The 16,344-nt window shown below is 43.4% G+C and overlaps 1 protein-coding gene across 2 annotated transcripts in view; it reads right to left on the bottom strand.

Annotated features, from left to right (window-relative positions):
- kndc1 (kinase non-catalytic C-lobe domain containing 1) overlaps positions 1-15,053 on the bottom strand; it is a 51,253-nt gene extending 36,200 nt beyond the window's left edge. For both annotated transcript variants that reach the window (XM_026189787.1, XM_026189788.1), the window contains exons 1-3: positions 14,574-15,053; positions 7,524-7,722; positions 752-810 (exon numbers count right to left, since the gene is read on the bottom strand). In XM_026189787.1, coding sequence (XP_026045572.1) covers positions 752-810; positions 7,524-7,722; positions 14,574-14,672 — 357 coding nt within the window. In that variant the 5' untranslated portion in view covers positions 14,673-15,053. The remainder of the gene's footprint in view (positions 1-751; positions 811-7,523; positions 7,723-14,573) is intronic.
- Positions 15,054-16,344: the final 1,291 nt, after the last annotated feature.

The following is a 16,344-nucleotide window of genomic DNA, read 5'->3' as shown; positions in this document are numbered from 1 at the left end:
TTCACTTCAGTCTGTAAGAATCCTAGTTTAGTTGATTCCTAGTTTCCCCACAAAGTTTTATCAGAATTCATGCACAACCGTTCGAGCGATCGTGTGTACACACAGAATGCCATGCACGTAAATGCTACCAAAAACACAACCTTCTTGCCGTAAGTAACTACACATTAGTCTGTATGACTATTTGCAGAATATTTCTAAATAGCATATAATCAATAAAATGAATGTCACTGACTTGGCCAGAATCTATAGTGATTTCCACATCTCAGTCTCTATGTGATGTATCAAACCATGGATATAAATGGATTCAGTTTAAAGCTTCAGAGATGTAATGCACAGCTTTCACTTTGGAAATAAATGGTTTCATTTATTGAATTGTGTGCTCAAATGAATAACAGCTGTTTTAGAGCCGCCATAAACTGTGCATACTTGGAGGGGGGAATAAAGAGAAAAAAAAGGGCTAATTATTACAGACATACAGATAGAATTTATTGTGAAAATTATAAAAATATAAACTATTTTGGAATTAGGAAGTTCACAAATATAACTGTTTCACAGCTCGAGGTCACAGAGGTGGGCATATAACTGAATGGCTGCTGTCTTGCATGGAGTTTAAGGTGAGAGCAGAGAACAAACAACACTCTCCTCTCTTTCAGCAACATCACCACTGTGTGCTGTATTGAGAAACTCCCAGGGGTGAATGACTGCACTGTCCCTTTGACCACATCGAGTAAGAAGATTCAGCATTTCTCACCTCAAACGTGCTGCCCGTGTTGTCAAACTCAGGCGGCACGAAGGAGCCTTCTGGATCGTCTGCAGGTTGAAAGCATACCAATTAACTGCACCATTAAGCATGCAAACATCATCATTTCATCAAAGTGGGGAACAAACAGGCCATTTGATGTAAACACTCAGACGTACAGTCATGTCAGTTCTGTACTGTAACCTACTTGCTAAGCATATCCCATAATGAGATGCAAATCAGAGAAATATGCACCCAGCACGCTAAACCACAACGGTCCAGTGGGCTAGTGCAGACGCTTCCCTTCATTTGCCTAATGCGTGTGTCAGAGATAATCCCAGGCAAACAAGACATGAGCAATCTGCTGATCAGAGCAGGGAAGCAGGCACAGAGGAGCAGCTCTGCATTCTTCACTTTGTCCTCCTGAAATAGGTTGACGCTTAGACTGGACATCCAGATGCACGAAAACATCACTACGAATGTAACATCCACTCCCTCGAGTGAGCTCAGGAAAAGACGGAAAAGGCAGAAGGGGAATAAAGTGGGTCAGGACAATTTGGGGGCTTGTCTGCTAGAGCTAGGCTATCTCTTCCTGGTGTTCAGAGGTCAGTGTGAATTTCTGTGCTTTTCTCCCCTTTCACCTCCTTTTCTATCACCTCTTTCAACTCATCCTTTTTTTAAAAGTTATGTTTAACTTCACCTGATTTTTTGTTCTCAAGCCTTGACTCACCTGTATGCTTTCTTCTTCTCCCCTCATCTTGCCTTTCCTTCTCTCTCCTCTCCCGTGTCTTCCTTACTCTATTTCCAATCTCCTCTCCAGACCTCTTAAACTTTTTGACTCCTCTCCTCTTTTGTTCTTTCACTCACTCATCTTTTCCCGCCATCTTCCTTCCTTTTGCTTTCATCATTCCCCTCCTTGTCTTTCCTTCTCTCTACTCTCTGCTTGTTTTTCTTTCCCCATCTTTTTTCATTTTACTCCTTCCGTTTCTTTTAAATTGCTCTTTCCTCACCTCTCTTTTTGTCACTCCTTTTCTCATACTTTGCTTTTTCATCTCCCCTTGTCTTTCATCTCCTGCACCTACCCATTTTCATCTCCTCTTTCTCTCTTCCTTTGTTCCATATCATCCTCCCTCTTCTCTCCCCTCCTCATGTCTTTTCTTTAATTTCTTCATCCTTTATCCCCTTTTCTAATAATTATTTTGGAATTTCAACAATATGTCACCAACATCAGTCCCTCCCATACCTTGTTAGCATTCTCTCTTCCTTTGACATTTTGATCCAATCTCTCACGACCGTTCATTTCCACAAACCCTGCCTACCCCACTCTCCTTTTAGTTCCTTCTACTCTTCCTTCTAGTTTTCTTTCTTTCTCTCTCACTGTATTTTGTTTATATATATATATATATATATATATATATATATATATATATATATATATATATATAAAAACACCCAGCACGCCCCTGCGGGCGGTTTATCCTTCAAGCTCGGGTCCTCTACCAGAGGCCTGGGAGCTTGAGGGTCCTGCGCAGTATCTTAGCTGTTCCCAGGACTGCGCTCTTCTGGACAGAGATCTCCGATGTTGTTCCCGGGATCTGCTGGAGCCACTCGCCTAGCTTGGGAGTCACCGCACCTAGTGCTCCGATTACCACGGGGACCACCGTTACCTTCACCCTCCACATCCTCTCGAGCTCTTCTCTGAGCCCTTGGTATTTCTCCAGCTTCTCGTGTTCCTTCTTCCTGATGTTGCTGTCATTCGGAACCGCTACATCGATCACTACGGCCGTCTGCTTCTGTTTGTCTACCACCACTATGTCCGGTTGGTTAGCCACCACCATTTTGTCCGTCTGTATCTGGAAGTCCCACAGGATCTTAGCTCGGTCATTCTCCACCACCCTTGGGGGCATCTCCCATTTTGACCTCGGGACTTCCAGGTTATACTCGGCACAGATGTTCCTGTACACTATGCCGGCCACTTGGTTATGGCGTTCCATGTATGCCTTGCCTGCTAGCATCTTGCACCCTGCTGTTATGTGCTGGATTGTCTCTGGGGCATCTTTACACAGCCTGCACCTGGGGTCTTGCCTGGTGTGATAGACCCCAGCCTCTATGGATCTTGTACTCAGAGCTTGTTCTTGTGCTGCCATGATTAGTGCCTCTGTGCTGTCTTTCAGTCCAGCTTTGTCCAGCCACTGGTAGGATTTCTGGATATCAGCCACCTCCTCTATCTGCCGGTGGTACATACCGTGCAGGGGCCTGTCCTTCCATGATGGTTCCTCGTCTCCCTCCTCTTTCTTGGGTTTCTGCTGCCTGAGGTATTCACTGAGCACTCGGTCAGTTGGGGCCATCTTCCCAATGTATTCTTGGATGTTCCTTGTCTCATCCTGGACTGTGGTGCTGACACTCACCAGTCCCCGGCCCCCTTCCTTCCGCTTAGCGTACAGCCTCAGGGTGCTGGACTTGGGGTGAAACCCTCCATGCATGGTAAGGAGCTTTCTTGTCTTTATGTCAGTGGCTTCTATCTCCTCCTTTGGCCAGCCTATTACCCCAGCAGGGTACCTGATCACGGGCAGGGCGTACGTGTTGATGGCCCGGATCTTGTTCTTACCATTCAGCTGACTCCTCAGGACTTGCCTGACCCTCTGCAGGTACTTGGTGGTTGCAGCCTTTCTAGCGGCCTCTTCATGGTTCCCATTTGCCTGCGGGATCCCCAAGTACTTGTAACTGTCCTCTATGTCTGCAATGTTGCCTTCTGGTAGTTCAATCCCCTCAGTTCTGACTACCTTCCCTCTCTTTGTTACCATCCGACTACACTTCTCCAGTCCGAACGACATTCCAATGTCATTGCTGTATAGCCTGGTAGTGTGGATCAGTGAATCGATGTCTCGTTCACTCTTGGCATACAGCTTGATGTCATCCATGTACAGGAGGTGGCTGACAACTGCTCCGTTCCGTAGTCGGTATCCGTAGCCAGTCTTGTTAATGATCTCACTGAGGGGGTTCAGGCCTATGCAGAACAGCAGTGGGGACAGAACATCTCCTTGGTAGATCCCGCACTTGATGGTGACTTGTGCTATGGGCTTGGAGTTGGCCTCTAGTGTTGTACGCCACATCCCCATTGAGTTCCTGATGAAGGCTCTTAGGGTCCCATTGATCTTGTACAATTCTAGGCATTCCAGTATCCAGCTGTGGGGCATTGAGTCATAGGCCTTCTTGTAATCAATCCAGGCAGTGCACAGGTTGGTCAGTCTGGTCTTGCAGTCTCGGCTGATTGTTCTGTCTACCAGTAGCTGGTGTTTTGCGCCTCTGGTATTCTTGCCAATTCCTTTCTGTGTCCCGCTCATGTATTGACCCATGTGCCTGTTCATCTTAGCCGATATGATGCCTGACAGGAGCTTCCATGTAGTACTGAGGCAGGTTATTGGTCGGTAGTTGGAGGGGACCGGTCCCTTCTTGGGGTCCTTGGGGATCAGGACCGTCCGACCTTCGGTTAGCCATTCCGGGTGTCTCTCGTTAACTAGCAACTGGTTCATTTGTGCTGCCAGACGCTCGTGGAGTGCAGTCAGCTTCTTCAGCCAGTAGGCGTCGGGCCCTGGTGCTGTCCAACTCTTCATACTGGAGACCCTTTCTTGGATATCTGCCACTGTGATGGTTACTGGACCCTGTTCAGGGAGGTCGCTGTGGTCTGCCCTCAGATCCTCTAGCCACTGAGCATTGCCGTTATGGGTTGCATCCTTCTCCCATATGCTCTTCCAGTATTGCTCCGTCTCCAGCCTTGGTGGTGCTGTTCTCTTATTGTTCCCTTGCCACTGAGAGGACACCTTTACTGGTTCTGTGGAGAACAGCTGGTTTATTCTCCTGCCTTCTATCTCTCTGGTGTACCTCCTCAAGCGGCTGGCCAAGGCTGTGAGTCTTTGCTTGGCAGTTTCCAAGGCCTCAGGTATGGACAGCTTGCTGTATTTCTTATGCACCTTCTTTGTCGCACCTTGCTGCAACTCCGTTAGTTGGCTAACCTCCCTCCGTGCTACTTTGATCTTGCCCTCTAGCCTCCTTCTCCATGGAGGGTACTGCCCCTTGTCGCTGTTCAACTTGTAGCCAAGCATCTCACTGATCACTGCTGCCGTATTGTAGATCAGCTTGTTAGTGTCGGTAATCGTGGTTGTAGGTATTGCCCGTAGTGCTGCATTAACATCATCTAGCAGACCTTCTGAGGGTACTTCACGTAATCTTGGTAACCGGCTACGGGGGATCCAGGTTTCAAGCTTGGCCATGATCCTATTTTTCAGGTCAGTTCCTCTCGCACTCAACGATCCTTCTCCTATCGCACTTGGGGCTATGTACCCAATCTCGGGTGGGGGTGATGATATCGCCCCCCTGACCTGGCGTCCTGACTCCTCCTTGCCGTAGCATTTGTGTTGTACCTCGTCAATCTCTAGCTGTGAGAGCAGTCCCTTCTTTCGAATGTTGGAACACTGAGCTACTAGTTGTTTCGCCGTCATTGTGGATGTTGGGTATCGAAGAATCCATAGGTCCCTCATCCTATTCATGTAGCCCCTTCCGCCGGGGTTACTTGCGTAGTAGCATTCCAACAATGCCCTGTTTTCGTCTCTTGCCCACCGATGCCTTCTTGTTCCAGTAGCCCACTTTTCGTCAGGGTGCCCTGGTTCCTCAACACCTGACGCAGACCTTGTTGATCCGGGCGACGTCCGAGCCGGCATGCCTTCATATTTATCTGTCTCGCTCATGTCTGCGGTAGGCTTGCTTAGCATAGGGGGTCTAGCCTTAGGACCCTTACTGGATACAGACGCCCCAGGCAGGAATTAGAACTTGAAAAATCAGGGGATAAAAAAAAAAAAAAAAAAAGGAATCGAACTTGCGATCCTCTGTTCCAAAGGCGTGTAGTCTAACCACTATGCTATCCAGCTCTCTCTCTCTCTCTCTCTCTCTCTCTCTCTCTATATATATATATATATATATATATATATATATATATATATATATATATATATATATATATATATATATATATATATATATATATATATCAAAAAAGCTCAATCTTCAATCAAACATGAAAGATAAAAGGGCAGACAGGAACAAAAAAAAAGAAAAAAAGAAAAAAGGACAAGACATGTAAACTCTTTGTAGTCAGGACATATTGTAACACAGTGAAATGGGCAATGAAGGCGAGTAACAAAAAAAAAAAAAAAAAGACAGCCGTTGTCAGTGACGCAGTTGCCTCCAGGGTGATGGTGGGAGCTTGGTGAGTCATGTATGCCTACAGCATTTTAACACAACAGGTAGCATGAGCCAAGCAATACCAGAGATTCATCACGCTTTCCAAATGTGCTGATCGTATTTCCCACAGCGCACAGCCGGCACCGTTTCATCACAAACTGAACAGCTTGCGATGTGAAACCTTGTGGGAAAAATCGCGGCTTTTCTTGGTCATCGCTGTATAAAAAAACCATTAGAGCACATTTTGTTAGCGTGTCTCTGCTCTGGCGATGCAAACGCTGCCAAAACACCCACCATGACATCCAATTACCTTCCTGATATTATCGCAATAGTAAATCATCTGAAATAAACAGCATTAAAGTGTCGCTGCAACTGTTGTTCCCACTGAGACCCGTCATCAAAGCCCCTCAAGGTCACTCTGTGATACAGCGTTAGAGCCCGTTTGTTTGTGTGTGTGGGCATGGGATTGACCAATACACCATGTGTCTGCTTGAAATTGCACTGCGATCTGACAAACAGTTCAATTAAAAGGAATCAATAGGGAGCCGTGCAGCAAGGACAGCTGGGAATGCGGTGCACTGATGAACGATATAGATGAACTCTATTCAGTAGAACTAACGCAAGAAGGGTAATGTGAGCACTGCAGTTTCTTTCTTTTCTCGCAGTGTGAATCATAGCCAACGGACTGAACACAATCCAATAAAGCATGGCAACAAACGAGACTGCGAAGAATTTCAGCTGACAGAGTAATCAAGACATCACTTCAAAGCGTCTCTATTACTGACTGAAGAGATGCGTGGAAATTAAAAATGGATGCAACCACTTTAACGGATGCCACGGCGGCTGTGAAGTGTTTGCGAGTGTGAGCGGGCCGAGTGCTGCTAGGCTATCCACGCTGTTACCACAACAACAATCCCCCTGGCAACCCTGTTGATCTAATCAATGCTTATCAATTTCTGACGGAGTATGTGCACGCTGCAGTGCAAGCGCTCATATATGTGATGAGATGCAAAGGAGACAAGAAGAATAGAAGAGGTGAGGCTTAATAGTTGCTCACAGAGTATTTTCATTTAATGTCACTGGGCCTTGCAGCCCTGTGATGGGGTAAAAGATGTTGTCTGTGCAAATCAGGGCAGACCTGCCGACCTCGGCAAAGCGCGACGCATCCAGTGAGACACTAACAGAGTATTTTCAGGCAGAAATTTGCAAATTGAAAGTGATACAGATCAGGGCAACAAATCACTAAAGGGGGGAAAAAGGCGCCTGTTCTCTGTATGTCAGAAAAAAAAGCTCGAGCTGCAATTAAGGCACAATCTGTAGCTCTGATCTGATCTGCTATATTCAAAGTATAAAACTGATTTCTCCCTTTAGCATGTGTGAGCTTCAGCACTCAGCTTTACTAACAAGTGACAAGTAAAATTCTATATATATGAAAAATGCCCTGAAAATAGTCAGAAACAATAACAACTGCCTGTAATTAGCATATACAAAGGTGGTTAATGTCTAAAAAAGGAACACAGGACACAAGCCTGAGCTATAGACTCACCACTGAGCTGCTCCATGAAGCAAACATTCCCATGGGCGTTGAAGGCCAAAGTGTCTGGTGTTATGCACAGTGTGTGGAAGAGGTGGGAGGGTCTGATGCTCTGCAGGGCCAGAACACACTCTGCACACACTGCCCACACCTCCTCCTCAGACAGACAACTGTCCTGCAAAGAAAGGATGTCTGCCAGAGAAACATTTTCCTGTGGACAAAGCACAAATACACACAACTGTGGGTATGTACACTAAATAAGATCCACAGTTGAAGCCTGATTTGTTTATATGTAGTTAAGGTTAGGGATAAGGGCTTGCCTTTAGAATTTCTTCAACAATGAACACTTTGAAGGAACACTATTTGCTCCAATGCTCCCATTTAATACAGTGTGTGTGAAGGCAAATATTAATAAAGAGCCCTTTGCCCTTTTTTTATTTAACATTTGGTCGCATTTCCTATTAGCTTGTAGCTTGGGACACAAGAGGGCAAAACGCAACAGCTATCTTCAATAACGGGCACTGAACCCGCATAGACAGAAAAAAACTGAGCTTCCAAGTCAGTCCTGGCGATCCACATTAATGCACATCCATGCAGTTATAATTTAATGATTCAACTAGTTTAAGAAGGGTTTTCACATCTTCCTTTTCCCCTCATGAGCACCTAAATGCACCATCAAACAGCCTCTTGCTCTCAACTGCATTTCAGTCAGCCAACTCATGTGAAACGGCTTTATTAAAATGTAAATAGAGAGCGTGCAAAGTAGACGTTAAAAGCTCTGACCTCATTACTTCCTGCTGAACAGAGGGGACGGCAGAGACTGAAGTTCTACCTAATCCCTTGAGGACCTTGATCCAACAGGTTGATGCTGGAGTGAAAGTGACTCATGTGCATCATAGCACAGCGGCCATGTGGAGGCAACAGCAGCAGAGGAAGCATTACAGTTCAAATGAAAAGTGTTATTGCAAAAGGTAAAAGGTGTTGGACAGCATGGATACAACTTACAGTACAGCAGAGACAGATTTGGTTTTGTTTTATGGTCTCTGCAAAATGCAAATCAACACACTGCTGCAAAAATTTGAACTTTTTGCTCTGAGTGATTCTGGCTTCATAGAGAAGGGTACATTTGTAGATGAAGCTACAAATGATGGATGTTGCAGTCTCTTTTGAAGCTTTCTGTCATCTTAATATCAAATAACTAAAATTATTGGGGGGAAAAAACGCCAACATGCACACAATCTCTTGCAAACAATTTGGAGACAGTGGGACGGAAAACCTCTCTTTTAACAGGAAGAACCAGGCACGGGGAGGGGAAGCCATCTGCTGCAACTGGTTGGGGGTGAATGGTGGAAGAAGCATGCAAAAGGAGACAGCATAAAAGATGCAATATACCAGATATTTCGATAATGCATGGCATTTATAGGACCAATGTGTATGGTAATTTTTAAACTGGTGTATAAAAAATATGGTTCTGTATTAGTATTTAGTTTCTCAGTGGTTGTGCACAATACTTCCTAAGGATATTATGATATATTAACTGATCCATCGATCGATTAATGTAAGTAACACATAAAGATTATGTTTGCTTTTGCATCTAAATCTTATTTAATTCATGACAGATGATTTTTGGAACATGAAATATGGTGCAAATGATAGTTATTTAAAAAAAAAACATTTTGTTTAAAGGTTTGGAAAGAAAGTCTAAGGAGCTTGGAAAGCAAAGCGTCTGGACTTCTTTAAGTTGCTTGAAGACATTTCACCTCTCATCTGAGAAGCTTCTTTTATTTATTTAAATTTTTACTTTTTAATTATTTTACCTGCATTTTTTAATCACTCTTATATTTAAATGTTCATTTTCTATTTTATCTAGGGATTGAGAGTAACGTAGTTTCTATTCTCTGTATGTCCTGTACATGTGGCAGAATTGACAATAAAGGTGACTTTGACTTTGACTTTGACTTCTTCAGTTCTAGCCCATGTAGCCAGTGTATCAGAAAAACTCAGGAGAGTCTTCTCCAAGCACGACATCCCAGTATATTTCAGACCCAGCAACACACTCAGACAGAAACGGGTTCATCCCAAAGACAAAACTCCTAAACAGAAACTTAACGATGTGGTGTATGCTGTACAGTGCAGCGAGGAATGCCCAGACCTCCACATTGGAGAGACCAAACAGCCACTTCAAAAAAGTATGGCATAACATAGAAGAGCCACCTCCATGGGACAAGACTCGGTGGTCCATCTGCATCTAAAAGACAAATGACCTGGATGACTAATAAGCTTCACAGACGTTTGGAAAGAAAGGAGACTCATAAAGCAGCCATTTATTATTTTATTTTCTTTCACAATGTTTGGCTTTGTATAGCAGAGACATGGCAGGTTTTGAAATTCAACCCCTTGTCATTCTTTTATGGTCTCTATTGTACTTTCTGTACACATTAGTCTTTAATTTATTATACAGTGGGGCAAAAAAGTATTTAGTCAGCCACCGATTGTGCAAGTTCCCCCACTTAAAATGATGACAGAGGTCAGTAATTTGCACCAGAGGTACACTTCAACTGTGAGAGACAGAATGTGAAAAAAAAATCCATGAATTCACATGGTAGGATTTGTAAAGAATTTATTCGTAAATCAGGGTGGAAAATAAGTATTTGGTCACCTCAGACAAGGAAAATCTCTGGCTCTCACAGACCTGTAACGTCTTCTGTAAGAAGCTTTTCTGTCCCCCACTCGTTACCTGTATGAATGGCACCTGTTTGAACTCATCATCTGTATAAAAGACACCTGTCCACAGCCTCAAACAGTCAGACTCCAAACTCCGCCATGGCCAAGACCAAAGAGCTTTCGAAGGACACCAGGAAAAGTATTGTAGACCTGCACCAGACTGGGAAGAGTGAATCTACAATAGGCAAGCAGCTTGGTGTGAAAAAATCAACTGTGGGAGCAATCATCAGAAAATGGAAGACATACAAGACCACTGATAATCTCCCTCCATCTGGGGCTCCACGCAAGATCTCATCCCGTGGGGTCAAAATGATCATGAGAACGGTGAGCAAAGATCCCAGAACCACACGGGGGGACCTGGTGAATGACCTGCAGAGAGCTGGGACCAAAGTAACAAAGGTCACCATCAGTAACACACTACAACGGCAGGGAATCAAATCCCGCAGTGCCAGACGTGTTCCGCTGCTGAAGCCAGTGCATGTCCAGGCCCGTCTGAAGTTTGCCAGAGAGCACATGGATGATACAGCAGAGGATTGGGAGAATGTCATGTGGTCAGATGAAACCAAAGTAGAACTTTTTGGTATAAACTCAACTCGTCGTGTTTGGAGGAAGAAGAATACTGAGTTGCATCCCAAGAACACCATACCTACTGTGAAGCATGGGGGTGGAAACATCATGCTATGGGGCTGTTTTTCTGCCAAGGGGACAGGACGACTGATCCGTGTTAAGGACAGAATGAATGGGGCCATGTATCGTGAGATTTTGAGCCAAAACCTCCTTCCATCAGTGAGAACTTTGAAGATGAAAGGAGGCTGGGTCTTCCAACATGACAATGATCCAAAACACACCGCCCGGGCAACAAAGGAGTGGCTCCGTAAGAAGCATTTGAAAGTCCTGGAGTGGCCTAGCCAGTCTCCAGACCTCAACCCCATAGAAAATCTGTGGCGGGAGTTGAAAGTCCGTGTTGCTTGGCGACAGCCCCAAAACATCACTGCTCTCGAGAAGATCTGCATGGAGGAATGGGCCAAAATACCAGCTACTGTGTGTGCAAACCTGGTAAAGACCTATAGTAAACGTTTGACCTCTGTTATTGCCAACAAAGGTTATGTTACAAAGTATTGAGTTGTATTTTTGTTATTGACCAAATACTTATTTTCCACCCTGATTTACGAATAAATTCTTTACAAATCCTACCATGTGGATTCATGGATTTTTTTTTCACATTCTGTCTCTCACAGTTGAAGTGTAACTCTGGTGCAAATTACTGACCTCTGTCATCATTTTAGGTGGGGGAACTTGCACAATCGGTGGCTGACTAAATACTTTTTTGCCCCACTGTATACCTTGACGAGTGTGTTTTATAGAAATGGAACCCTAGACTTAAAACCAATCAAAATTTAAATAAAATTGGACTATATTAGGAGCCACATTAATTTGATTCACAGGTCCAGCTTGTCGGCTGGTGATTCGTGCTCTTATTTTAAAGATTACTTTGACATCATTAGGACATACAGAGCATATGCAACTCTTCATAATGGATCATGGCTGGCTTCCAAACTTTGATGTTACCTTATACATCTTAAACTCAGATTCAATGTGAACTTTCCCACCTCAACAGGTCCTTCATGTAGGTAAGAGTGATGCATTAACATTAAGGAGCAATAACCAAAACATGATGTTGAATTGAAAAGTAGCTTTTAAGCCAGAATGACACATTTCCTGTTGGTACTATAGTTAGCAGTCTTCTTACCATTCAGCTGACATCTTGTGAGGCATTGTTTTCTGTTAGTTTAAGCATTTAAAGGATTACTTTTAAAAAGTTTGCTGACTTTACCCCAGTAATAAAGATTTTTAAAAAGGGTTTCCTGTTGCAGATGTCTCTGAGAAATTCAGTTTGATTCTTTGAGTGTCCGGTCTCTGTCTCAGGATGTATCTGCAGGAGCCTGGCACAGCTTGTTAGCCACAAAAATGCTTCCAGGCTTGACTTCACCGTCACAAACGTTGACTACATTTGACTTTGACTGTAATAAAAACGGACACTCTGACACTCATTGTAATAATTACAATATAAGTCTCATTTTTATGAGGAACTAAATCTTTGCCACGTAAACATGTTCAGTGTTTATATGCCCCTACGGGTCTTTACTTGGAAACTGACTCATGCCTTGATTAACACTGAAAAAGATAACTCAAACTTACAAATGACTGTAACTAAGACGCTACATAATCTAAAGTTGAAGGCTTTACAAGATATGTTTGCCTTCATTCATTCATTCATTAGCGCTAACAGCTGAAAATATCTGGTATGGTAAATGGCCTGTATTTGTATAGCGCTTTTCTAGTCCCTAAGGACCCCAAAGCGCTTTACACAACCTGTAATCCACCCATTCACACACTGGTGATGGCAAGCTACAATGTAGCCACAGCCACCCTGGGGCGCACTGACAGGGGCGAGGCTGCCGGACACTGGCGCCACCGGGCCCTCTGACCACCACCAGTAGGCAACGGGTGAAGTGTCTTGCCCAAGGACACAACGACCGAGACTGTCCAAGCCGGGGCTCGAACCGGCAACCTTCCGATTACAAGGCGAACTCCCAACTCTTGAGCCACGATCGCCCCATATAATATAGCATCCTGCACGCTTAATTCCATGGAGTGAATCTACAGACCTGTAGCAACACACTGCATCGTCTGTGTTCCACTGGCCCCATTTACCCCAGCAGACGCAGTGATCTCACAGATTCCATGAAGCATTAAGCATAATGCTGCGGTCTGATTATTACAGGAACTTCTCTACAGTTTGCAAGTGGACACAAAAGCTGGCCTTAACTCAGGCAGAAGAGTGGAAGTGGAGAACGAGTGCGTGTGTGTGCGTGGAGGCGGTGTCATAAAGAAGTGATTGTCACACTATATCTAGCACTTTATCAACCATGGACGATTTTTTTTCTTCTTTCATGACAGTATTTATATCACAGCAGCTTCATTTTTCTCTAACTCCGAAGGTCTTAACGCTTCTGTTCTCTGATAATCTACAGCTCTGCTCTCACTGACAATCACTGCTTTATCTTTGATTGCACAAGAAGGGCCTATCTGTTTTGATTTACGACTGTCTTGTAGGTGCAGCAGAGTTGCAACAGATTGCGAACAAAGCATACTGATGTGATCGAGTGGGGTAGAGCCAAATTACAGGGCAGAAAAGTCCCACTTCAAGCAGCAGCAGCAGCAGCAGCAGCCGCCCCATAAATAGACAGTTTCCCTTGAGAACAGTGCAGGGGAACGTTAGTTTCTCTCACCCCCCTCAAGTTAAATGTGCTGTCCTATATAAGTTTGCCTCTGAGTTTCAAGGTTCTGGTGAGGCTCTTGGTGTGGTGCATGTCTTTGCACTGCAGTAATGGGAGGAAAGGCAAAAGAGAGGGCTTGTTCTCCTGTATTATGGTGTAAAGATGCACACAGAGGGAGAGGAGGACAATTTTCAATTCTGGCACTTGAAGAAGTGCTCATAACAGCAACAAACAAAATCCTCAGAACACGGTATTCCTTCATCATGCATCATTTGAAACTCTGTTTAAAAAACAAATAAAATACAAAAAGATTATTCAATTTAACAAAGAAACACTAAAGACTGCTGATGGTTTAAATTTGGAACCCTATTTTATTTTACACATAAGGTGGGCATCCCCTATCATTCCCAATGGGAGCTCTTTGGAAGCACTCTTTAGGAAGGCTGTCTTGTACCATTATATAAAGTATTGAGAATTTGGTTTAATGTGAATTTCCAAAAGTTGTTTTTTATCTTCCACACCATAGAGCAGAGAGATTACCTTAAACAGATATGTCAGATATGCAACATAACCCAGTGTGTCCGAAAAAGAAAAAAAAAAGTCAACAAGTATATTAAATTCCGTCCACAACACCAAACCCTTCTCCACCCATTCTCTTCCAGATGTATTTTCTGCTACCCTGGCAGGAAATGGGTTACTCTAAATATACTAGACTGTTTTGCAGATAAAACCTGAAACCTTTTAAGTCTAGGTATTAAAATTATTTCTGGAGAACATTTTGACTTTTACTCGCATTTAAACAGTGAGCAAGTCGATTCCGATCCCTTGTTTGTCTTAAATCATCGTAAATGTTAAGGCCCTAAGAACGTTTCTCTGGCTGACTTTAACCACTAAGAGGATTAAGAATTTCAACCAGCAGCTTTCTAGGAAACATAAAAAGAGGCTGTTTCATATCATTTGGATGCTCCAAGCAATCGACACCGGTATCTTTTTAAAACAAACAAACGCCAATGTTTAGTTATAACTTCTTCCTTTTAAAAACCCCGCTCCCTCTCACCTCATCCTCCAGCAGTGGAGGCAGATGCTCAAGATCGTATTCTCTGTCTTCGGCTTTTCTTAAGTACGCGTCCGCCGCATCACTCCCGGAAGTCTCCATTGCACCAACTTTGATTCCCTCAAGTAGTAAAGCGAATTTCGGAGCACACCGCAACGTTTCCAGTCGACACAGATGGCATGTCTGAGCTCTCGGGGTACGCTGGGCACCACTGGTGGGGGTTCAAATGCTCGCTGCAGTCCAGCAGTCAGTCGGTGGTCACTGCAGGACAATCCTGACCAGAAACGACGCCGAATAATCGATGCTTCCTCAGCGACCGTCCACAGCAGAGTGATGCTGCTGGAGGTGTTTAAGGCTATCGGTAACGCCACAAAAATCAGGCTACACACACTGAAGGCGGTCATGAGCTGCGGATCTCTGAATCCTCCCTTTTCCCAGTGCTGGCAGAGCGGAGAGTACTGCTGCCTGCATGCTACAGTTGGCTTCACGCCTCCGTTCACAGTGCAGCTTGAGTGACTCATATTCATCACTTAGTCCTTATTATCTCTTCTAATTCCAATGATCTGGCTTTGTACGAACTAGTGTGTACTAGACTTATTTATTCCACCATACTGGCTACATACTCATTTCTTAATTGAATATGAACTATGCCCTCAATAAATTCTCTAAAGTCCTGTCAGTCTGCAAAGCTGATATTTATTATTATACCATCATAATGTGTTTAGGAACTTAGGAAGGTTTAGATTACTTTTTTTTCTTCCGTGAGAGTGATTGGATCAAAAATGTGTAATATTCTTCACATTCTTCTGGTTTTTGTACCTATAGGAATATCTGAAATGATCTCTTAGTTTTATTCAAAAGTAAGAAGGCGACATTCTCAGCAGCATTTCTTCTTTGTATTAATTGCTACTTTGATTGAGAAATGAACAGGGCTTCTCATCTGTCTTTGCCCAAAAGTCACTTTGAAATTTAATATTCTGAAATTGATCAAAGCTCAATCCACTGATGAGAACCTGTGTTATAGTTAAAATGTTCAAATGAAGCTTTTAGTTGGCTAACTCAATCTATTAGATAGTCAAGAATAAAATGTTCTATTCTTCATACAATACTTGCCAAAACATCCCTCGAAATCTCCTGTTCTCCAAGTGAACACTAAATCAAATAAATGCAGTATTTATTAAAATAACTGACAGAATAGTCCAAAGCAGACACCTTAAATTATAGACAAAAATACAAATTTTGCAATATTTGCATGACTTACATGACATTTATTTTATACCAAAGTAAATGTAATCCTAAGTTTATTATCAAGTAGCAACCACTGGGGCAGAAAAATAAAAAACAACATGGAAGTGCCAGAAACTGCAGTTCCTGGAGTGGCAACTGGAGGCTGGCTCCAAACAGGGCTCTCCATGGACTCTCTTGTTAAAATGCCCAAGTTTAGCAGCATTAAAAATATGTTTACAGGCTGGCACAGAGAAAAGCATGCTCTCTACGGATAGTGTCTAAAGGCAGTTCATGTAGGAGAGAGCAGTATGTAATGATTAATGAGATGAATTTAGAAATTCTGAACACTTTTTAATGAGCACTAAATCACTATGACTTTTTACTTTCCACAATAATTAGTTAACACAACAAAACACACCTTTCAGCTTTTTATGTATTTTAAAACCAGGTTTTGGGAAATGTGTCTGTCTCTAAAGCAGTTTGGGTCAACTTCTATTGTTTAAATGTTCTATAGGCTAAATATGAATATGTGATATGACAGTCAACA

This window comes from Astatotilapia calliptera, chromosome 13 (assembly GCF_900246225.1).
Source record: "Astatotilapia calliptera chromosome 13, fAstCal1.2, whole genome shotgun sequence".
NCBI lineage: Eukaryota > Metazoa > Chordata > Actinopteri > Cichliformes > Cichlidae > Astatotilapia > Astatotilapia calliptera.
The sequence above is the reverse complement of the archived record's forward strand: the minus strand, read 5'-3'. Positions and strand labels throughout refer to the sequence as shown.